Source organism: Dendrobates tinctorius, unplaced genomic scaffold, assembly GCF_039654945.1.
Source record: "Dendrobates tinctorius isolate UK_male_01 unplaced genomic scaffold, ASM3965494v1 ptg000223l, whole genome shotgun sequence".
NCBI lineage: Eukaryota > Metazoa > Chordata > Amphibia > Anura > Dendrobatidae > Dendrobates > Dendrobates tinctorius.
Genome location: NW_027361890.1, coordinates 10,706,128 through 10,729,752, shown reverse-complemented (window position 1 = coordinate 10,729,752; position 23,625 = coordinate 10,706,128). Strand labels below are relative to the sequence as shown.

The 23,625-nt window shown below is 44.5% G+C and overlaps 1 protein-coding gene across 9 annotated transcripts in view; it reads left to right on the top strand.

The window, feature by feature from the left end:
* PTPRT (protein tyrosine phosphatase receptor type T) overlaps positions 1–23,625 on the top strand; it is a 648,808-nt gene that overhangs the window by 444,326 nt on the left and 180,857 nt on the right. For all 9 annotated transcript variants that reach the window (XM_073555336.1, XM_073555335.1, XM_073555333.1 and 6 more), the window contains one exon: positions 21,344–21,617. In XM_073555336.1, the coding sequence (XP_073411437.1) occupies positions 21,344–21,617 (274 nt within the window). The remainder of the gene's footprint in view (positions 1–21,343; positions 21,618–23,625) is intronic.

The window sequence follows — 23,625 nt, the reverse complement described above, 5'->3', positions numbered from 1 at the left end:
AAAAAAAATGGTTTTGTAAATTTTGTTGTAAAAATGAGAAATCGCTTGTCAACTTTTAACCCTTATAACTTCCTAACAAAAAAAAAAATTGTTTCCAAAATTGTGCTGATGTAAAGTAGACATGTGGAAAGTTATTTATTAAGAAATTTAGATCAGCGATCTGTCACATGACAGCTATGTCCCCCCTGGGACATTGTAATGAAGTAAAAAAAAAAAAAATGTAAAAATAATTTTAAAAAAATTGCTAAATAAATGAAAAAAACAAAAAATATTCCCCAATAAATTCATTTTTTGGAAATGAAAAAAAACAAACAAACAAAAGTACACATATTTGGTATCGCCGCATCCATAACAACCCGCCCTATAAAACTGTCCCATTAGTTAACCCCTTAAGCGAACCCCTTAAAAAATAAAAATAATAAACAAAGCAAAAAATAATGATTTATTATCATACTGCCGAACGAAAAGTGCAATAACGTGCGATCAAAATGACGCATATAAATATCCATGGTACCACTGAAAACGTCATCTTGTCCCGCAAAAAACGAGCCATGATACAGCATTATCAGCAAAAAAATAAAAAAGTTATAGCTCGCAGAATAAAGCGATGCAAAAATAATTATTTTTTATATAAAATTGTTTTCATTGCATAAAAGCGCCAAAACATAAAAAAAGACATAAATGAGGTATCGCTGTAACCGTACTGACCCGAAGAAGAAAACCCCTTTATCAATTTTATCACACGCGGAACGGCGTAAACGCACCACCCAAAAGAAATTCATAAAACGCTGTTTTTTGTAAATTCTGCGTCCCAAAAAACGAAATAAAAAGCGATCAAAAAATGTCACATGCCCGAACATGGTACCAATAAAAACGTCAACTCGTCCTGCAAAAAATAAGACCTCACATGACTCGGTGGGTCAAAATATGGAAAAATTATAGCTCTCAATATGTGGTGATGCAAAAACTATTTTTACAATAAAAAGCGTCTTTTAGCGTGTGACAGCTGCGAAATATAAAAACGGCCATAAATAGTAAATCAAACCCCCCATTATCACCCCCTTAGTTAGGGAAAAATAATAAAATTAACAAAATGTATTTTCCATTTACCCATTAGGGTTAGGGCTAGGGCTAGGGTTAGGGCTAGGGTTAGGGGTGTGTTGGGGTTAGGGTTGGTGTTAGAATTGGGGGTTTCCACTATTTGCGCACATCAGTTGCTCTCGAAACGCAACATGGCGTCTGATCTCAATTCCAGCCAATTCTGCGTTGAAAAAGTCAAATGGTGCTCCTTCCCTTCCAAGCTCTGCCATGCACCCAAACAGTGTTTTACCCCTTCATATGGGGTATCAGCCTACTCAGGACAATTTGCAAAACAACTTTTGGGGTCCTATTTCTCCTGTTGCCCTTAGGAAAATAAAAAATTGGGGGCAAAATTATCATTTTTGTGGAAAAAAAATATGATTTTTTTATTTTCACGCCTGGGCGTTATAAAATTCTGTGAAGCACTTGGGGGTTCAAAGTTCTGACCACACATCTAGATAAGTTCCTTGGCGGGTCTAGTTTCCAAAATGGGGTCATTTGTGGGGGGATTCCACTGTTTTGGTACATCAGGGGCTTTGCAAACCCGACATGGTGTGCGATCTCAATTCCAGCCAAAAAAGTCAAATGGCGCTGCTTCCCTTCGAGCTCTGCCATGCGCCCAAATAGTGGTTTACCCCCACATGTGGGGTATTAGCGTACTCAGGACAAATTGCACAATAACTTTTAGGGTCCTGTTAACAACCCTTGGGAAAATAAAAATTGGGGGTGAAAAGATCATTTTGTGGAAAAAATATGATTTTTTAATTGTACCGCTGTACGTTATAAACTTCTGTGAAGCCCTTGTGGGTTCAAAGTTCTCACCACATATCTAGATAAGTTCCTTGGGGGGTCTAGTTTCCAAAATGGGGTTACTTGTTGGGGGTTTCCACTGTTTAGGTAAATCAGGGGCTCTCCAAACGTGACATGGCGTCCCATCTGAATTCCAGCCATTTTTGCATTGTAAAAGTCAAACGGCGCTCCTTCCCTTCTGAGCTCTGCCATTCGCCGAAACAGTGGTTCCCCCCACATATCAGGTATCAGTGTACTCAGGACAAATTGCACAATAATTTTTGCAGTCCAATTTCTCCTGTTACCCTTGGTAAAATAAAAAAAATTGAACCTGAAATATTTTTTTTGTGAAAAAAAGTTAAATGTTCATTTTTTTTTAAATATTTAAAAAATTCCTGTGACGCGCCTGAAGGGTTAATAAACTCCTTGAATGTGGTTTTGAGCACCTTAACACCTTAAGGGGTGCAGTTTTTAGAATGGTGTCACTTTTGGGTATTTTCTATCATATAGACCCTTCAAAGTGACTTCAAATGTGATGTGGTCCGTAAAAATAAAATGGTGTTGCAAAAATGAGAAATCGCTGGTCAACTTTTAACCCTTATAACTTCCTAACAAAAAAAAATTTTGGTTCCAAAATTGTGCTGATGTAAAGTAAACATGTGGAAAATGTTAATTATTAAGATTTTTGTGTGCCATATCTCTGTGATTTAGGGGCATAAAAATTCAAAGTTGGAAAATTGCAAAATTTTCAACATTTTCGCCAAACTTCCATTTTTTTCACAAATAAATGCAAGCTTTAAGAATGAAATTTTACCACTAGCATGAAGTACAATATGTCATGAGAAAACACTGTCAGAATCACCGGGATCCATGGAAGCGTTCCAGAGTTATGGCCTCATAAAAGGACAGTGGTCAGAATTGTAAAAATTGGCCCGGGAGTTAACGTGCAAACCACCCTTGGTAGTGAAGGGGTTAAAAGGTCACCTGATGGATCAGCTGACTGTTGGTAATACAGGTCCTTTCTGGATACCCACCAAGCAGAAGCAGCTCTCTGGTGTTCAGTCAAGTTTGGTGTATTGGGGTCCTGTTGCTGTGCTATCTGTGGTGTGGAGTTTGCAGTGGTGCAGATAAGCTAAGTGCTGTGTTTTTGTTACCTCATCCCTTTTGTGTCTGTTCCTCTCCCCTTGTGTTTCTTAGCTGTAGTGGCTAGGATAGTGTCCTAAGCCGGCCAGTGCACTAGCAAGGGAGGTTTAAGGTGACAGGTTAGGGACGAGATATTCTCACGTTGGCAGGGGCAAGGACCTGCATAGGGTGTTAGGTTAGACCAGGGACAGGCTCATGTTGAGATCAGGAGGTGACCGTCCCTGGTTGCCTATTGTCAGGGCCTTCCTCTCCCTTATTCCATCGGCGTTGAGTCGCTTAATTTTTTGGTGACCAACCAATCACTGGGTCGTGTCACACTGGGCCAGTCACTCTGTGACAGTAACCACATGAACTTTAAGTAACTGACCAACCTGAAAAGTATCTCTACAAGCTAGAATGAATGCATTGGCATATAGGACTTTCCACATATGCTATGATCCGAAAAACATGGACTATGTAGCTTCTGGTGAAGGGAAGGCTAGTGGGATGAAATAAACTGCACTGGGGGCGTGGCCTAGGCGCAGGTGATGTAAGTCGCACTGCGTGCGTGCTCCTGAGGTAACCCTTTACAGCTACTGACTACGCAACTATATTTCTAAATTTTCCCTCTCATTCATACTTATTTTTATTCAGCAAGTTGTTTGGCACGTTTTCAGACGTTTCCAGTCAAAATGGGATATACCTAGGACATTTTATCCTGTGGCAAAGACTGCGGCCTGCTAAAATGGTGTCGGTTGATGCCGTGTCACTGTGAGAGATCCTGTCTGAGGTAAAAAAGACTCAAAGACTTCTTCTTTTTTCTTTATAAATATTTTATTTTTCACCTTTCATCACATTGGTGTGGATTTATATTCATTTTCCCACAATTTTTTTGACTTTTGGAGCTTTTATCAATAGAGTTGAGCGACTTTTGGTTTTTTAGAGTCGCGTTTCGTTTCGTGAAACCCGACTTTTCCAAAAGTCGGGTCGAGCAAGATCGTCCGATTATAGGGAAAAGTCGGGGTCGTCCCGAAACACGAAACCCAATGTAAGTCAATGGGGAATAAAAGTCGGCAGTGAGAGGAGGACAGGAAACACACCTACAGTGCCCATTTGAATGCCAAAAGCATCAATTCTTCTTTCTTAAGCTTGTCAACCTTAATTAACTTCATAATACAAGTTACGCACTGAAAAATGGGGGTTATTTGGCTACAAACTGTGGGGGGGGAGGGCTGGCTGCAGGTTTTCATGTGCCCTGGGCGAAAGAGCGCCCCTTTAACACATACCACAACTCATCATGCTCCGATACGGCAGAGAAATAGCGGTATAGTACAAAGAAAAATACCTCACTTTTTACATCTCATGACGAGGCCCATCTATTTCTCCATACAGAATCATTGGTCCCATATAATGTTTGAAACAGTATATGATGAGCTCCACATAATGCTACAGTATATGTTGGTCCCCATGGATGAAGCTCCACTGTCTTATGGGCCTAAATAATGCTCCAAACATAATGGGCCCCATTTCTAATGCTCTAATGTATAATGGGCCCTGTAAATGCTGCTCCAGTGTCTGATGTCCACCTTTGGAATGTTCCAGTGTATGGTGGGCCCCATCTATCATTCTCCAGAGTATAGTGCTCCCCAAAAATTGCTGTCCCAACATTGAAAACAATCAAATAAGTCTCCTCGCTAGGGAATCCCTGTACTTGTCTGGACAGGTGCTGTAGCTTGCTTAACAGCTCGCCAGCCGTTCTCACGCCCAGTATGGATTACACGTGATTGCACAAAGGTGAGAAAGGGTACCGTATCCCCAGATAACATGTATGGATAGCGTACACATTCAAAATATATGTCTCAGGAGGCAGGCTCAGACGGTGTTAGGCCCAGTATGGATTGCACGTGATTGCACAAAGGTTAGAAAGGGTACCGTATCCCCGGATAACATGTATGGATAGCGTACACATTCAAAATATATGTCTATACAGCATGAGGCAGGCTCAGACGGTGTTAGGCCCAGTATGGATTGCACGTGATTGCACAAAGGTTAGAAAGGGTACCGTATCCCCGGATAACATGTATGGATAGCGTACACATTCAAAATATATGTCTATACAGCATGAGGCAGGCTCAGACGGTGTTAGGCCCAGTATGGATTGCACGTGATTGCACAAAGGTTAGAAAGGGTACCGTATCCCTGGATAACATGTATGGATAGCGTACACATTCAAAATATATGTCTATACAGCATGAGGCAGGCTCAGACGGTGTTAGGCCCAGTATGGATTGCACGTGATTGCACAAAGGTTAGAAAGGTACCGTATCCCTGGATAACATGTATGGATAGTGTACACATTCAAAATATATGTCTCAGGAGGCAGGCTCAGACGGTGTTAGGCCCAGTATGGATTGCACGTGATTGCACAAAGGTTAGAAAGGGTACCGTATCCCCGGATAACATGTATGGATAGCGTACACATTCAAAATATATGTCTATACAGCATGAGGCAGGCTCAGACGGTGTTAGGCCCAGTATGGATTGCACGTGATTGCACAAAGGTTAGAAAGGGTACCGTATCCCTGGATAACATGTATGGATAGCGTACACATTCAAAATATGTCTCAGGAGGCAGGCTCAGATGGTGTTAGGCCCAGTATGGATTGCACGTGATTGCACAAAGGTTAGAAAGGGTACCGTATCCCCGGATAACATGTATGGATAGCGTACACATTCAAAATATATGTCTATACAGCATGAGGCAGGCTCAGACGGTGTTAGGCCCAGTATGGATTGCACGTGATTGCACAAAGGTTAGAAAGGGTACCGTATCCCTGGATAACATGTATGGATAGCGTACACATTCAAAATATATGTCTCAGGAGGCAGGCTCAGACGGTGTTAGGCCCAGTATGGATCGCACGTGATTGCACAAAGGTTAGAAAGGGTACAGTATCTCTGGATAACAAGTATGGATAGCGTACACATTCAAAATATATGTCTCAGGAGGCAGGCTCAGACGGTGTTAGGCCCAGTATGGATTGCACGTGATTGCACAAAGGTTAGAAAGGGTACCGTATCCCTGGATAACATGTATGGATAGCGTACACATTCAAAATATATGTCTCAGGAGGCAGGCTCAGACGGTGTTAGGCCCAGTATGGATTGCACGTGATTGCACAAAGGTTAGAAAGGGTACCGTATCCCTGGATAACATGTATGGATAGCGTACACATTCAAAATATATGTCTATACAGCATGAGGCAGGCTCAGACGGTGTTAGGCCCAGTATGGATTGCACGTGATTGCACAAAGGTTAGAAAGGGTACCGTATCCCTGGATAACATGTATGGATAGCGTACACATTCAAAATATATGTCTCAGGAGGCAGGCTCAGACGGTGTTAGGCCCAGTATGGATTGCACGTGATTGCACAAAGGTTAGAAAGGGTACCGTATCCCCGGATAACATGTATGGATAGCGTACACATTCAAAATATATGTCTATACAACATGAGGCAGGCTCAGACGGTGTTAGGCCCAGTATGGATTGCACGTGATTGCACAAAGGTTAGAAAGGGTACCGTATCCCTGGATAACATGTATGGATAGCGTACACATTCAAAATATATGTCTCAGGAGGCAGGCTCAGACGGTGTCAGGCACAGTATGGATTTGACGGCCCAGATTACACAGCGGAGGAGCAGGGAGAGGTAAAGATTGCAAATGCTGGGGCCCTGCCCAAGCAAGGGGGGCCCACTCGTGGGCGTCGGTACTGGCACTGGGCCCCTCATAGTACAGCGGTGTGTCTGACGGCGGGTGTGCACCACCACCGTCAGAGACACTTGATTGCACTATGAGGGACCCTGTGCCAGTGCCCGCGCCCAAGAGTCGGCCTACCCACCTGTCCAGGGCAACGGCACTCGCACGGTGTCGTGCGGTAGGTGGTGACCCCGGCCATGGGGGGGAGGCAGCACAGTTAGGGAGTTTTAGAAAGTGGCATATGTTGATGTTGGACATTCAGCTGATGCAAAAGGCGAAATAGGTGAAGTACCAGGAAGAGGTGGACCAAAGCAAGCCATTTTTCTGTCACCCTATGTGTCATCAGGGGAAGGTGGGACAAAATCCTTGGAAACCCATGCGTGGTTCATTTTAATGAAGGTTAGATCATCCACATTTTGGGTTGACAGACGGGTCCTTTTTTCTGTCAGGATTGATCCAGCTGCACTGAAGACTCTTTCCGATAGCACACTTGCAGCTGGGCAAGCGAGCTCCTGTAAGGCATATTGTGCCAATTCAGGCCAGGTGTCCAGTTTAGCGGCCCAATAGTCAAAGGGGAATGACCTGTGTGGGAGAACATCGATATGGGAGGAAAAGTAGTTTGTTACCATAGTTGACAACTGCTGTCTCCTGTCACTTTCCATCGATGCAGTATTACCAGTTGTGTGAGCGGTATTTGAAAAATCAGTCCACAACATTGTCATGAAACCCCTGTCTCCAACGCCACTTCTGCTGTGTGCACCACGAACACCTCTGCCAAGCTGCCCCCGGCCCGTACAGCTCGTGTGAGAACCATCATCGCTGCTGTGTGCTGGGAATGCCTCAAGCAACCGATTTACCAGAGTTGCTTGTTTATTAGCCAATATTAGGTCAAGGTTCTCCTGTGGCATGATGTTTTGTAATTTGCCTTTATAGCGTGGATCCAGGATGCTGGCCAACCAGTAGTCGTCATCGTTCATCATTTTGGCAATGCGGGGGTCCCTTTTTAGGATCTGCAAGGCATAATCTGACATGTGGGCCAATGTTCCCGGTGTCAATGATGCACTGCGAGTGCTGGGTGGAGGAGCACTTTCTGGCAAATCCACATCCCTCCAGTCACGCACAAACCTTGTACCAGACCTTGCCACGCCAACATTTTCACTTGCCCCACGAGATGCATCCTCCTCCCCTAAGTAATCATCCCCATCATCCTCCTCCTCCTCCTCTTCTTCCTCCACCTCGTCCAGGAGAGGTCCCTGAGCAGACAATGGCTGAATGTCATCAAGGATTCCCTCCTCCTCTTCCTCCTCATCAACATTGGCTGCAGATGCCTGCTCCTTAAGGTGCGTCAAAGTTTGCATGAGCAGACGCATAAGTGGGATGCTCATGCTTAGGATGGCGTCGTCTGCGCTTACCAGCCGTGTGCATTCCTCAAAACACTGAAGGACTTTACAAAGGTCTTTCAGCTTCGACCACTGCACACCTGTCAACTCCATGTTCTCTCAAAGTGCCTGGCCGTGTATCCTCCCACAAATGCATTATGGCCTGCCTCTGCTCGCACAGCCGCTCCACCATGTGCAGGGTGGAGTTCCACCTTGTTGCAATGTCGATAATGAGGCGGTGGTTAGGAAGGTGGAGCAATCGCTGCAGCTTCTGCATACGAACGGAGTGTACAGGCGACCGGCGGATGTGCGCGCACAGTCTTCGCACCTTCTGGAGCAGGGCTGTTAACTCCGGATAATTTTTGAGGAAGCACTGCACCACCAGGTTCAAGGTGTGAGCCAAGCAAGGTATGTGGCTGAGTTTTGAAAGGGCTATGGCTGCCACAAAATTACGGCCGTTATCACGAACTACCTTGCCTGCCTCAAGATGTACACTGCCCAGCCATGACTCAGTTTGTCGCTTCAAGTACTCGGCCAGCACCTCGGCGGTGTGTCTGTCGCCCAAACACATCATCTGCAACACAGCCTGCTGACGCTTTCCACTAGCTGCTCGATAGAGGGACACATCGTGTGCAACAGTGGCAGCTGCAGATGGAGTGCTCGTACGACCGCTCTGTGGACGAGCTTTCGCTTCTGGAGGAGGTGGAGGAGGAGGAGGGTCGAACGCCTACAGCCAACTGTTTCCTATACCGTGGGCTAGGCAGCACTGTCCCACCACCGCTGTCCCCTGTGGACCCTGCATCCATCACATTAACCCAGTGCGCAGTGATGGACACGTAACGGCCCTGGCCATGCCGACTGGACCATGCATCAGTTGTGAGGTGCACCTTTCCGCTCACTGACTGCTTGAGTGCATGGACAATGCGGTCTTTCACATGATGGTGGAGGGCTGGGATGGCTTTGCGAGAGAAGAAGTGGCGACTGGGTAGGTCATAGCGTGGTACTGCATAGGCCATGAGTTCGCGGAAAGCTGTGCTTTCCACCAACCGAAAGGACATCATCTCAAACGAGATTAGTTTGGCAATGTGGGCGTTCAAACCCAGTGTACGCGGATGAGAGACTGAGTACTTTCTTGACCTACTCATAGTGTCTGGGAGGGTGAGCTGGACTTGAGAGCTGCATATGGTGGAAGTAGCGGTGGACAGGGCGGACTGAGAGAGGGTTGATGATGGTGATGGAGTTGGTGTTCTTTCTGATTGTCAGGAACACCGCACTGTACTTGCTCACTGAGCCAGTGCGCGTGCCCTGAGTGTCAGCGCCGGCGTGCAGCCTCCGCTGAGCAGTGACTCACCCGCAATGTAGGGGTACCGGGGTCAGGTACAGCCAGAAAGTACCAATGCACAGGACCTGTGGATGCTGAAGTTTAGGAAGCCAGCATAGGACCTATGGTCATGTGAATGGTCATGTGACTGCAAGGGGGCGGGGCTTAGCGTCCTGCACACAGAGAAGGAAGAGAACTCAGAGTCCAAGCAAAGCAGAGGTTATGCACAGTACAGACCAGCGAGGTACAGGAGAGATAAACAGATGGGAGGTCAGACAAAGCCAAAGGTCATACACAGGATCACAGTACAGTACCAGGGAGGAGACAGAGCGGATAATCAGGGCCAAGCAGAGGTCAAAACCAAACAGACATATAAGGTACCAGGCAGAATCCAAAGCGATATCCAGGGAACAGACCGAGTCATACACAGAGAATCAAGTAACCAGAACACAGTACAAACACACTCAGGGGTCACCACACAATGCCAAGGGCGAAAGTAAAACTGACAGGGATGGGAGCGTCCTGAGGCTATAAGAAGCCTCCCCCAGAACCAGGGAGAGGCCACAATCATAGCCCCAGGTGGGCAGGTAAGCCTGCACCGGGATCACAACCTTTAACCCCAGAAATGCCAGTCATCAGCACTGGTTCCAAACATTAACCCCACGTGTGCGAGTCAAACCCGCACTGAGATCATGACAGTACCCCCCTCTCAACGGGGGGCCTCTGGACCCCCAGGCTTGCCCGGGTACTTAGCATGGAAAGCCCGCACCAGACGATCAGCATGCATCAACCGGGCTGGTACCCAGGACCTGTCCTCCGGTCCATACCCCTTCCAATGAACCAGGTACTGTACCGACCGCCGTACCAACCTGGAATCTACGATATGACCAACCTCGTACTCCACCTGCCCCTCGACCAAAACCGGAGGAGCAGCAGACTCGGAGTCTCCCCGTACTGCTTCAAAAGGTTTCAGTAGAGATTTGTGGAAGACGTTAGGGATCTTGAAAGAGGGTGGAAGGCACAGCCTATACGCCACTGGATTGATTTTTTCCACAATCTTGTACGGGCCAATGAATTTGGGTCCCAACTTGGCTGACGGAATCTTTAACTTAATGTTTCGCGTGGAGAGCCAAACTTTCTCTCCCACCCGAAACATGGGACCAGGTGTTCGTTTCCTGTCCGCGAAAAACTTATACCTGCCTTGAGACCTAGATATACGCCGCTGGACTTCTGCCCATGTATCTTTTAACCGCTGAACAGAATCCTCAGCCCCGGGACACCCCGAATCCAGACGAGAAAACTCACCAAAATGAGGACTGAACCCATAGTTAATCAAGAAAGGGGACCTACCAGTGGATTGACTCACCCGACTATTGAAGGCAAATTCAGCCAACGGCAGTGCATCGCACCAGTCATTCTGTCTAGCAGAGGTTAGACACCTGAGGATCTGTTCCAGGGACTGGTTAGTGCGCTCCGTCTGCCCATTGCTCTCAGGATGGTATGCAGACGAAAAGGACAGAGACATACCTCATTTTTTTGCAGAAAGCACGCCAAAACTTAGCCACAAACTGCACACCACGATCAGACACCACATTCAGGGGTACCCCATGCAACCGGATCACATGCTGCACAAACAACCTGGACAACGTCTCAGCTGACGGTAGTGCGGACAGGGGTACGAAATGAGCCTGCTTAGAAAACCTGTCCACCACTACCCATACCACTGTATTACCCTTAGATGGAGGGAGATTGGTAACAAAATCCATGGATAAATGAGTCCATGGCCTTTCGGGCACTGCCAAGGGTATCAGCTCCCCTGCCGGCCGGCTATGAGAGCTTTTAGAACGAGCGCAGACCCCACAACCAGCAATGAATTTTTTTATGTCCGAACCAAGGGTAGGCCACCAAAAGATCCTAGCCACCGCCAGACGTGTGGCTGAAATACCAGGGTGAGCACTCAGCTTGGATTCATGGAACTCCTGCAAGAGTTTCAGGCGAAGTTGCTCTGGGACAAACAACTTCCCCTCCGGCTTGGCCGCCGAGGCCTGCGACTGGGCCCCCAGAATCTCCCGTTCCAATTCAGATGAGACCTCTGCTATCACAACCCCAGGGTGAAGAATGGAGGACGGTGGCTCAGGGGGCGACACCGGCTGAAAACTGCGTGATAAGGCGTCAGCCTTGACATTCTTAGACCCTGGACAAAATGTAATCGTAAACTGAAAACGGGAAAAAAAAAGTGACCAACGGGCCTGTCTGGGCGTTAGTCTTTTAGCAGACTCAATGTACGACAGATTTTTGTGATCCGTGATCACCGTAACCGGGTGACTGGCCCCCTCCAAAAAGTGCCTCCATTCTTCAAACGCCAATTTGACCGCAAGAAGCTCTCTATTGCCTACGTCGTAATTTCTTTCCGCAGCAGAGAACTTCTTGGAAAAGAAAGCACATGGCCTGAGGTTGGTTAGAGTGGCAGGCCCTTGGGACAACACCGCCCCCACCCCCACCTCAGAGGCGTCCACTTCCACGACGAATGGTTTGGACGGATCTGGCTGCACTAACACAGGAGCAGACATAAAACATTTTTTCAGCGTTGCAAAGGCCTGTTTTGCGAGCGAGGACCAATTTCTCACATCCGCACCTTTGCATGTTAGATCCGTGAGAGGTTTGACCACTTGCGAAAACCCCCGGATAAATTTGCGGTAATAATTGGCGAACCCCAAGAAGCGCTGAAGACCCTTAAGATCTCGGGGTTGCACCCAATCCGCAATGGCCTGCACCTTCTTGGGGTCCATGCGAAAACCCTCACCGGATACAATTAACCCCAAAAAGGACAACTCTTGTACACAGAATCACAGTACCAGGGAGGAGACAGAGCGGATAATCAGTGCCAAGCAGAGGTCTAAACCAAACAGACATATAAGGTACCAGGCAGAATCCAAAGCGATATCCAGGGAACAGACCGAGTCATACACAGAGAATCAAGTAACCAGAACACAGCACAAACACACTCAGGGGTCACCACAAAATGCCAAGGGCGAAAGTATAACTGACAGGGATGGGAGCGTCCTGAGGCTATAAGAAGCCTCCCCCAGAACCAGGGAGAGGCCACAATCATAGCCCCAGGTGTGCAGGTAAGCCTGCACCGGGATCACAACCTTTAACCCCAGAAATACCAGTCATCAGCACTGGTTCCAAACATTAACCCCACGTGTGCGAGTCAAACCCGCACTGAGATCATGACACTGATGGCCTACAATCAGTCTTTCGTTGATATAACAGTGGGATTCCCTGACTGCTGTGGCCTTGCAACGACACCTCAACATTTGCTGCTGTGCTAACCGGTGGGCTTACAGTGGGGGAAACAATGTAGCGTTGCTGACTACCTTCGTTGTGATCAGTTGCACATGTGGCACTTGAGGTTTGGTGTTGTGTCCACGCTTGCAAGTGCATGCTGGTTAAATGTCTAAGCATGCAACTGGTATTCAAATTTTTCAGATTTTTCCCTCGGCTAAAGGTCTTTGCGCACTTCTTACAGATAACCTTGGCCTGATCATGAGGATTTTGTTCAAAAAAGTGCCACACTGCACTCTTCCTACTTTGGCAGATATTTTGCGGCCTAGCACGCTGTGATCTTTTGACCCTCTGGACAAGCTGTCCAGCAACTCTTTTGATGTTTGGAACCTGTCTTTGGAGTGCTCCGGGCCTGCCAGATAACAGCTGTTGCGATGTCGATGTCTGCTGTGGATGCTCCTCATCTGAGCTATTGGAAGCAGCACCCTCTTCCCCCAATGGATGCCAATCTGGGTCAACAACTGGGTCATCCATCACCTCCTCTTCTATGTCATGTGCACCTTCCTCTGTGTCACCGTGTATGGTGGTATAGTGTGCGGGAAGGGGCACCTGAGTCTCATCAGGGTCAGAATCTGGCTCTGTACACTGCGAGGACAATGTAGTGCTCTGAGTGAATGTACCAGCAGAATCATCCATCAGCGGCTGTGCATCAGTGCACTCCATGTCAGATTCATCTTGGCCTGGGTAATTCACCATTTCACTTGATAATCCAGGCATGGTATGTGAAAACAGCTCCATGGAGTAATCAGTAGTATGGCCTGCGTCATCCTTCAATCTTGGTTGGGGTGAAGGACACAAGGAAAGGTGTGGTTCATGAACATGAGCCTCCAATGACGACTCAGTGCTTTTACTTTTTACAACTGAAGAAGAGGAGGCGATAGAGCTGGAGGCTGAGTCAGCAATGTAAGACAAAACTTTTTCCTGATGCTCTGCCTTTAAAAGCGGTTTGCCAACTCCTAGAAAACTAAGCGTTCGAGGCCTTATGTAGCCAGACGATGACGCAGGCTCAACACCTCCTGCATTCGGTCCTATTTTGCTCTTGCCACTACCATCAGATCCACCACCAACACCATCATTACCAGCTGCCAACCCCCGCCCAATTCCACGGCCTCTTCCACCAGCCTTCCTCATTTTTGGTAGAAATGTAGACAAAATCCAACAAACTATATAGTAATGTAAAACAAGGTACAAGGTGTCTATAGGACAGGGGAGATTTTGAATTTCTGCACACACTTTTGGACACTGGACACTTTTGGATTGTGTGAGGCCCACTGATATCTGAGCGCTATGTGACAGGCTCGATGGCACAGCTGTGACCTAAGTGACTAGAGAATAAGTGAGATTTTGAATCTCTGCACACACTTTTGGACACTGGACACTTTTGGATTGTGTGAGGCCCAATGAATATCTGAGCGCTATGTGACAAGCTCGATGGCACAGCTGTGACCTAAGTGACTAGTGGATAAGTGAGAGTTTGAATCTCTGCACACACTTTTGGACACTGGACACTTTTGGATTGTGTGAGGCCCAATGAATATCTGAGCGCTATGTGACAAGCTCGATGGCACAGCTGTGACCTAAGTGACTAGAGGATAAGTGAGAGTTTGAATCTCTGCACACACTTTTGGACACTGGACACTTTTGGATTGCGTGAGGCCCAATGAATATCTGAGCGCTATGTGACAAGCTCGATGGCACAGCTGTGACCTAAGTGACTAGAGAATAAGTGAGATTTTGAATCTCTGCACACACTTTTGGACACTGGACACTTTTGGATTGTGTGAGGCCCAATGAATATCTGAGCGCTATGTGACAGGCTCGATGGCACAGCTGTGACCTAAGTGACTAGAGAATAAGTGAGATTTTGAATCTCTGCACACACTTTTGGACACTGGACACTTTTGGATTGTGTGAGGCCCAATGAATATCTGAGCTCTACGTGACAAGCTCGATGGCACAGCTGTGACCTAAGTGACTAGAGGATAAGTGAGAGTTTGAATCTCTGCACACACTTTTGGACACTGGACACTTTTGGATTGTGTGAGGCCCAATGAATATCTGAGCGCTATGTGACAAGCTCGATGGCACAGCTGTGACCTAAGTGACTAGAGGATAAGTGAGAGTTTGAATCTCTGCACACACTTTTGGACACTGGACACTTTTGGATTGTGTGAGGCCCAATGAATATCTGAGCGCTATGTGACAAGCTCGATGGCACAGCTGTGACCTAAGTGACTAGAGGATAAGGGAGATTGGATTGCTTTTAAAAAAGCAGTTTGCGGAGCAGTGGGTAAACAGCAATGCCAGCCTGTCAGGAAGCCTTAGAAGGCAGCCCAACAACCAACACCACTGATACACCACTATATAGCCTCCCCTTGCACTGCACACACAGTGACTGGTGTGTTGTGCAGGCCAAATCGCTAGCAGCAGAAGCAGTTTTTTGGTCTTCTTCCCTGCCTAACGCTTTCCCTACAGAATCAGCAGCAACCTCTCCCTATACTGAGATCGGCAGAAGTAAGATGGCGGTCGGCGTGCACGCCCTTTTATACCCCCTGTGACGCCCACCAAAGCAAGCCAATCACTTGCATGCCCTTCTGAAAGATGGTGGTGACCCGTGCCTATGTCATCACGTTGCCCACAGTGTCCGTGGATCCTGATTGGCTGAAAAAGAGCGCAAAACAAACTTTTGAAACGCGACTTTGGCGCGTAAGTCGCCGACCTCGTGGCCGACCTCATCCTAGGGTCGGGTTTTGTTTCATGAAACCCGACTTTGCCAAAAGTCGGCGACTTTGCCAAAAGTCGGCGACTTTTGAATTTTTTCGACCCGTTTCGCTCAACTCTATTTATCAATTTTCAGTGACATTTTTGTTATTTTGATATTGCGCAATATTGTTGCGGAGTATCTCTAAAACACAATTCGGAGTCCAAGTCTGAGATACACCAGTTGCGACTTAAATTGGCGGATCTGGAGGACCGCTCTCGCCGCAACAATATTAAAATCAGGGGTATATTGGAAGATATTTCACCCGTCAAGCTTTCTGACTATGTTAAGGGAGTTTTTAGGAGGATGATTCCCAATCTTTTGGATACTGATCTTATCATTGATCGTGTCCATCGTCTTCCTAAGCCTCCTTCCATCCCTAAAGACCTACCCAGAAATGTAATTATGAAAATTAATTTCTACCACATAAAAGAGAAAATTCAGAATTTGGTCAGAATTAAGGGAGGCTTCCCGGAACCATATCATCATCTAAAGTTGTTTTCTGATCTATCTAAAGCAACTATAGAAGGTCGGAAACACTTTCGCTTACTGACCTCCGTGTTGCGGGAGCGAGGCCTTCCTTATAAGTGGGGCTTTCCTCTACACCTCTTTTTTAATTACAAAGGGAAGAATGCAACTTTTCTTTCACCTGAAGAAGGGTTCCAATTTCTGAAATCTCAGGGTGTCTTGTCCTCTGTTCCTACAGTTTCTTCTGCTGGTCCAGGACATGTCACCTGAGCCTATTGTGATGTGTGTCTATGGGTTATCTGATATTATATGATTTAATATTGTGCTTGGCGTGTATATTTGTCTATTTGATATAGGTGTTAATGAGTGTTTCCTTAGCCTTGCGCTGCACAGACTTTTCTCCCGGCGCAAGTAGGAGAAGCATTTCCTGTGGTTTCCCTCTTAGGGTTCTAACACTGTACAATTTTAAGTTTGTTATGTTTGGTTATTTAGTTTTGTAGTGTTTTCTTTTTTTGACACTTTCCAGCTGGTGATTGTTTTTTAACGCCAATTTTTCTCTTTTTTTATGGTACTTACATTAGTTACTTATAACGTTAAGGGGCTTAATAGTCCAAATAGGCGTTTTTCCTTTCAGAGAGAAATTAATAAATCTGCAGCAGATGTCGTGTGCCTCCAGTAGACTAAATTTAAAATTAATAATCATCCCACGTTTTCCCTAAAAAATTACCCTCATGTTTTTGAGGCCTCGGGTCCTTCTAAAAAGGCAGGTGTCATGACCCTAGTCAGGGACTCCATGTCGTTCGAACTGCTGGAGGAATTGGTTGATGTGAAAGGTCATTTTCATGTCCTTGTCTGTTCTATAGACTCCCAAATTTATACCATTGTCAATATCTACGCTCCTACTAAAGGTCAAATTAGGTTTTTGAACAAATTACTAAAAAAACTTGAACCACTAAAGAGAGGCATTCTTTTACTCTTAGGTGATTTTAACTTGGTACCCGATAATACGCTTGATGCCTCTTCTTCCAGTAGACTTAATTTCCCTTCTTTAAATAATTGGCTTTTCACTAATGAATTTTTTGACGTTTTTCGTTGTCTCAATTCCACCTCAAAGGAATATACATTTTTTTCTGACTCTCATTTATCTGCCTCTCGTATTGACCTCATTTTGTCAGACGTATTTTCTCTCCCTAGATTTTCCTCAGTTTCAATTGGATATAAATCTATTTCAGATCATGCTCCTGTTATTGCCAAGTTGGTTGAGGGGCACTCTGTTAATAATCAGCAGTTGTGGAAGTGTAATGCTTCTATTTTTAAAAATCCTACTTACCATGAGGAAATATCTAAATCTCTCAATTTTTATTTTTCAGAAAATATATTTGATCCTTCCAAACCATTCCTCCAGTGGAATGCTCAGAATGTGGTTATATGAGGCACTCTTATTCGTATTTCCTCCCGTATAAAAAATTTTAACCGTCAAAAAATTAAAAATTTGCAGGCTTTGATTAAGGAGAAAGAGTTGGAATTGTCCTTATCTAAGAATCCTCCCTCTAGCTCCACATCTCTATCTGATTTATCCCATCTTCGAAATGAATTAAGGGCCACAATTTTTTCATTCTGATTCGGCAGTAATGCAATCAAAATTTCATCATTACATGTCCCTTAATAAACCCACCCGTTTTAAGTTTAATTGAATAAAGAAGCTTAGAGTACGCAACCGCATTGACAAAATTATTTCTCCTAAGGGATTATCCCTCACCCACCCAAAGGACATTGCAAATGAATTTGCGAAATATTTCAATCAACTGTATAATTTGAGGTCTGATAACTCTCTTCCCACTCCAGATGCGGACTCTATTAATAATTTTTTATCTTCGGTTAACCTTCCAAATCTCAACTCTGTGGACGCAGATTTTTTATCTGCTCCTTTTACTGCTGAAGAGATTGATGACACCATTAGTCAATTAAAGTCATATAAAGCCCCTGGTCCCGATGGTTATAGTAACAATTATTATAAGTCTTTCCACTACATTCTTGTCCCCCATTTAACTAAACTTTTTAATGCCGCTGGGTCCGTTGGTTCCTTCCCTAGAGAAAATTTAGATGCTACAATCGTACTAATTCCCAAACCCAATACTAATCCTGATCAAATTCTTAATTATCGTCCCATTTCATTAATAAATACTGACCTCAAAATTTATTCTAAAGTTTTAGCTAATCGTCTTAATATTATACTGCCTAAATTATTTCCATGGACCAAATTGGCTTTATCAAGCATCGGCAATCCATTGAAGGGACCAGACGGCTAATAAATATTATAAAGTTAATCAACTCCTAAAAACTTCCTTCTGCTCTAATTTCATTAGATGCAGAAAAAGCATTTGATCGCTTGAACTGGACCTTTCTCCGATGCTCCCTACTAAAATTTGGATTTAATTTAGACTTTATCACCAAAATTATGGCCTTATATTCTGACCCTCAAGCAAAAATTTACATTAATAATCACTTTTCCTCCCCATTTCCAATTTCTAATGGTACCCGGCAGGGTTGTCCCCTCTCTCCATTGTTTTTTGCCCTTGCAATAGAACTGCTAGCCCAATTAATCAGAGATCATTCCTCCATATTGTTCGAACAGATCGTCAGGAGTTTAAGATCAGTCTATATGCTGATGATGTCCTCCTGTCTCTCACTAATCCCTGCTCCTCTATTTCACATTTACAATCCCTTCTTCAAAAATTTTCCTCCCTTTCCTATTTTAAGATTAATGAGTCCAAATCCAAAATTTTCCAATTTAATCTCACCAATTCTCAAATCAGGAGTATAAAGGCTGTCTCTTCTTGGGGTTGGGTGGAGAGGGAAATTGTTTATTTAGGTCTGCGGTTTTCTAGAAACCTTGGATCTCTGATTTCCACTAACCTAGATTTCCTAATTGCTTCCATTTCTAAAGGCCTTAATTTTCACGCGGACAAATAATTATCCTGGTGGGGAAAATGTCTAGTAGCAAATCAATATTCCTTCCCAAAATCCTTTATGTTTTCAGATCCCTTCCCCTGCTTGTTTCCACTTCTTATTTAACTAGTCTGCAGACACGCCTTAATTTATTTATTTGGGGAAATAAAAAGGCCCGTATTGCTTCGAATCAGTTATACAAACATAAGTTACGTGGAGGTATGGGACTGCCTAACATCTCAGCTTATTATCACTCTAATCTTATTAAGCAAAGTCTATGTTGGTGATCAACTGGCCATATACCTTCATGGGCGGACTTGGAATTTTATTTTAATAAAAATTCCCCTCCTTGTTTTCATATTTTGAATCTATTGACATCTAAGCACTTATCTCAGTCTAATCATCTAATTTTTATGGCTGCTATTGTGGCTTGGAGGAAGTTTTTTAAATTTAAGAGCTGTTTTTCTAGGATTCAACTCCTGTTGAGGCTTCCTCTCTCTTTTCTGGCCTCTGTTTATTCATTCGATTTGCATTCTACTTGGGCTGACTGGGGTATTTCTAAATTAAATGACATCTTTGATAGTCATAAATTTGTATCTTTTTCTCATCTTAAGAATAGGTTTGGGGTTCCCTCCTCTGCTTTTCTAGACTTTACTATGTTGAAACAATTTTTGACTCCACTTGTGACTCACTGCCCTCCGCTATCGGAGCCAGCGATCAATATTTTATGCAACTCAGGCCATAATATTTTTTGTTCCACTCTTTATATCTACCAGTGGTTCAACAACGATTCTGCATTTATAAAATCCCCATATATGAAAAAATGGGAATCGGTTTTGAATTTTTCTGTTACCCCAGATGTTTGGGAACTGACCATGTCTCTAACCTATTCTGCTACCATGTCTATGGCTCTCCATGAGTCCTACTTTAAAATCATATCGAGATGGTACTATTCGCCATCTCGTCTAGCTTTTATCAACCCTTCCACCTCCCCTCTCTGTTGGAGGGATTGCGGGCATCATGGTAGCCTTTCCCATTTATTTTGGTTTTGTCCACGTCTTCGGCATTTTAGGGATGACATCTTCTCTCTTATTTCTCATATTTTAAATCAGTCCGATTTTTCACTGACTCCTCAGTTCGCCCTGCTCTCGTTGGATGCAAGTCGTTGGAATCCTTGTTAGGAAATTGGTTATTCATTTACTTTTGGTTTCTAAAAATGAAATTGCGTTTTATTGGAAATCCACTCGAGTGCCCTCTTCACTCGATATTATTGCAAAGCTGACTTTACATAAGTCATATGAGCAAAAATTGGAGTTGCTGAATGGCTGTCTTCCTTCCTTTATAAAGAAATGGTCTCGCTGGCTGGAAATGTTTCCATAAGTTCTTCTTATTATTATTTATAGTCTGGTTGTGTTTTTTTATTTTTTCTTTCATGTGTCATGAATGCCTCATGATATTGCATTTATGTATGCTCTGTTATAAAATGTTAATAAAATTGTTTGGAAAAGAAATAAACTGCACTATTGCAGCCAGGTATGTTTTACTGTGAAGCTCTGTGATGTTTCAGAAAAACATGGTTTGGAAAGCTTGGCCATGGACAATGCATCTCAGATGACTAATCTGAGGTCCTCATGCGTGTTTTCCTACCCTGTTCCACATGACTGTTAAGTCTCTCCCTATCCGTGTGTTTAGGGAGAGACATACCAGTGAAGGGGAGTGGGGCTAGTCTCAGACTATTCATCTAGTCCCCAACTAGCTTTTCAAAGCATGTTCTCTCTGAAATGCTGCCACATTTCAGAGTAGTCATACATGACTGCAATAACGCACTTGGTCTTCCAATTCACGTAACCCATAGGTGGGGCAGCATAAATCATTTGACAGGTTCCCTTTAAGTCCCATCATGTCTCTGGATCAACAGCCCTAAAAGATTCTATTATATACAACTCAGCTATGAAAGTCTCATGAAACAGGACAATAAGGTGTCATAATTCTGTGAATATCCCCCTTTCTCTGCATAACTTCTGTAAATCAAGTAGTATTGCTTGTTTCTGTAATTTACTATCTCGATAATATTGCACGGTATCCGCTCCTGTCCTCAAATCGGCTTCAGTTTTCCAGCATGTGGACATCCATAAACCATTTCTAGCTAAGTAAGCACACAATAAGACAGCCTAATCAATCTCTGATGAGCAGCTGGCCTTTCATACTTTTCCAGAAAGTAGTTCAAGCAATACATATCCTAAAAATCTAATAATAGTTAATGAGCCCTGTCCTCTTATCTTTCCCTGTTTATATGTATAATCTGCTACCCCTTTAATCCCTGAATGATTGTTTTTGCTTTTTTATTGTTCTTCTTATTTTACAGTGTTTACCAACTTGTGGTAAAGGAAGAAAGGACCCAGAGGTCAGGGAGGGCTGCGGATAGCAATGGATGCTTTCCAGTACCTGTCAGTTACAGAAATGCCTCAGTTATGGAGTCCCCTCATTACTTTGCCGCAGAGCTAAAACCGACACAATTGGCATCTTCACAGCTCTTTACAGTTGGGGACAACAGGACCTACAATGGATATTGGAATCCACCACTTTCACCTGTGAAGAGTTACAGCATTTATTTCCAGGCTTTGAGCACTGCCAATGGGGTACATATACACCTTATATACTAATCTGCACATCATTTCAAGGGTAAATACACATTAGGGCAGCTGCTACTTCAGCAATGGGACCTAGGACTGGGTTGTCCTCAAACCACCATCTCATGGTGACTGCAAACCTAATGCAAAGGTAGATGCAAGAATGTTGTAAAACAATTAATTAAAACCAATGCCTAGGAAAGAATAAGCATACGGTATATCCCAGAGCATAAAGAAGTCAACTCAAAAGATCTTTCAAATCACATATAACTTTATGAAGTAATATATAGTAAAAACAAAGGTGCCTCACCAACAGGGTAACAAAATAGGCCTGGCCTTCAAAGATAGTCTATACATAAAACAATAATGTAAGGTGGGGGCAAATCCAGGAAAGAACTTTTCAACAGATTTCCAAAATTACATCTATGTACAGTACATAATATTAGATCTTCAGTATAAGTTCAGGATATATACAATCATATCTGTATAGAGATTATAGTGGCTCTTTTATTAACAGTACATCAGGCCCTATATCCCTGACACCCTGATATGCGTTTTGCCTAGCTTCTCCCGGGGGGCCCTATTTTAATTTTTGTATTTTTCCTTCCGCCCTTTTATTATTACAATACATGCATATTTTTTGTCTTCGTCTTACCACCTACAGTGCTGTGCAAATTAATTGGGACAAAGCATTTTTTTAATGTAAAATCGTAAGTTGATTACCAGTCAGTGATTCAAACCAGTTTTAACTGCTCTGAACAGGCACTCACACCACAAGCACTCACACCTGTTCAAAGCAGTTAAAAATGGTTTAAATCACTGACTGGTAACCAACTTACGATTTTACTTAAAAAATGCTTTGTCTCAATTAATTTGCACAGCACTGTATATATAGCAATGTGACCAAATACAGCACAGTCTACAGTATAACTTCCACAGAAGACCACCTGCTTTGACAGACCTCCATTTTGGCCAAACCAGATTTCCTTAGACAAATTAGCAATTTTATCATATAACTAGATTATGGCCCGATGCTATCGCATCGGGAGGTTGCGATAGCATCACACCTCTTGCCATGTTAACCCTCAACACACACACTCCTCAACACACACTCCTCTCACCTTTCACCATCTCCACTCACTCTTTCACTCCACATACGACCCCTTCTCTCACTCCGTCTCTCATACTCACGCCGTCATCGCCGCTGCTCCACGATCCCCGACATCTTCTTCCGCCGGCGCCATCCTGGATCCAGACGTTGTCCACGCCGGCGACATGTTCTTGCGGCGACGCCATCTTGAGTATCGTGAAATCCCGCGATAGTCAAGATGGTGTCGCCGGAAGAACATGTCGCCGGCGTGGACGACGTCGGGATCCAAAATGGCGTCGACGAAATCTCGCGAGTTTTCGCCGACGCCATTTTGGATCCCGACGTCGTCCTCGCCGGCGACATGTTCTTGTGGCGACGCCATCTTGACTATCGCGGGATTTCGCTGATCCAAAATGACGTCGCCGCAAGAACATGTCGCCGGCGTGGAGGACGTCTGGATCCAGGATGGCGCCGGCGGAAGATGATGTCGGGGATCGTGGATCAGCGGCGATGACAGCGTGAGTATGAGAGACGGAGTGAGAGAAAGGGTCGTATGTGGAGTGAAAGAGTGAGTGGGCGTGAGTGGAGATGGTGAAAGGTGAGTGGAGTGTGTGTGTTGAGGGTTAACATGGAAAGAGGTGTGCGGTGACGTCACCGGTTACAACTGGACGGAAGTTGTTACAACCGGAAGTTGCTTAGGGCATTTATTATTATAGATATGCATCCTGGACATCTTAATAGGCAACCTTTAGAGAAGATAATTTGTAATGCAATGTTCAATCGCTTTCTCTAAGGAGGTTTCTAGTGTATCCTTTAAAACCTGCAGTCTACAGCAAAGCAAGTTCTTTTAAAGGTTGACATCGCCATGGTCAAGGATGATATGCTGTATGTTATTTAAATATATTGTCTATGGAGATAAGCTAATGA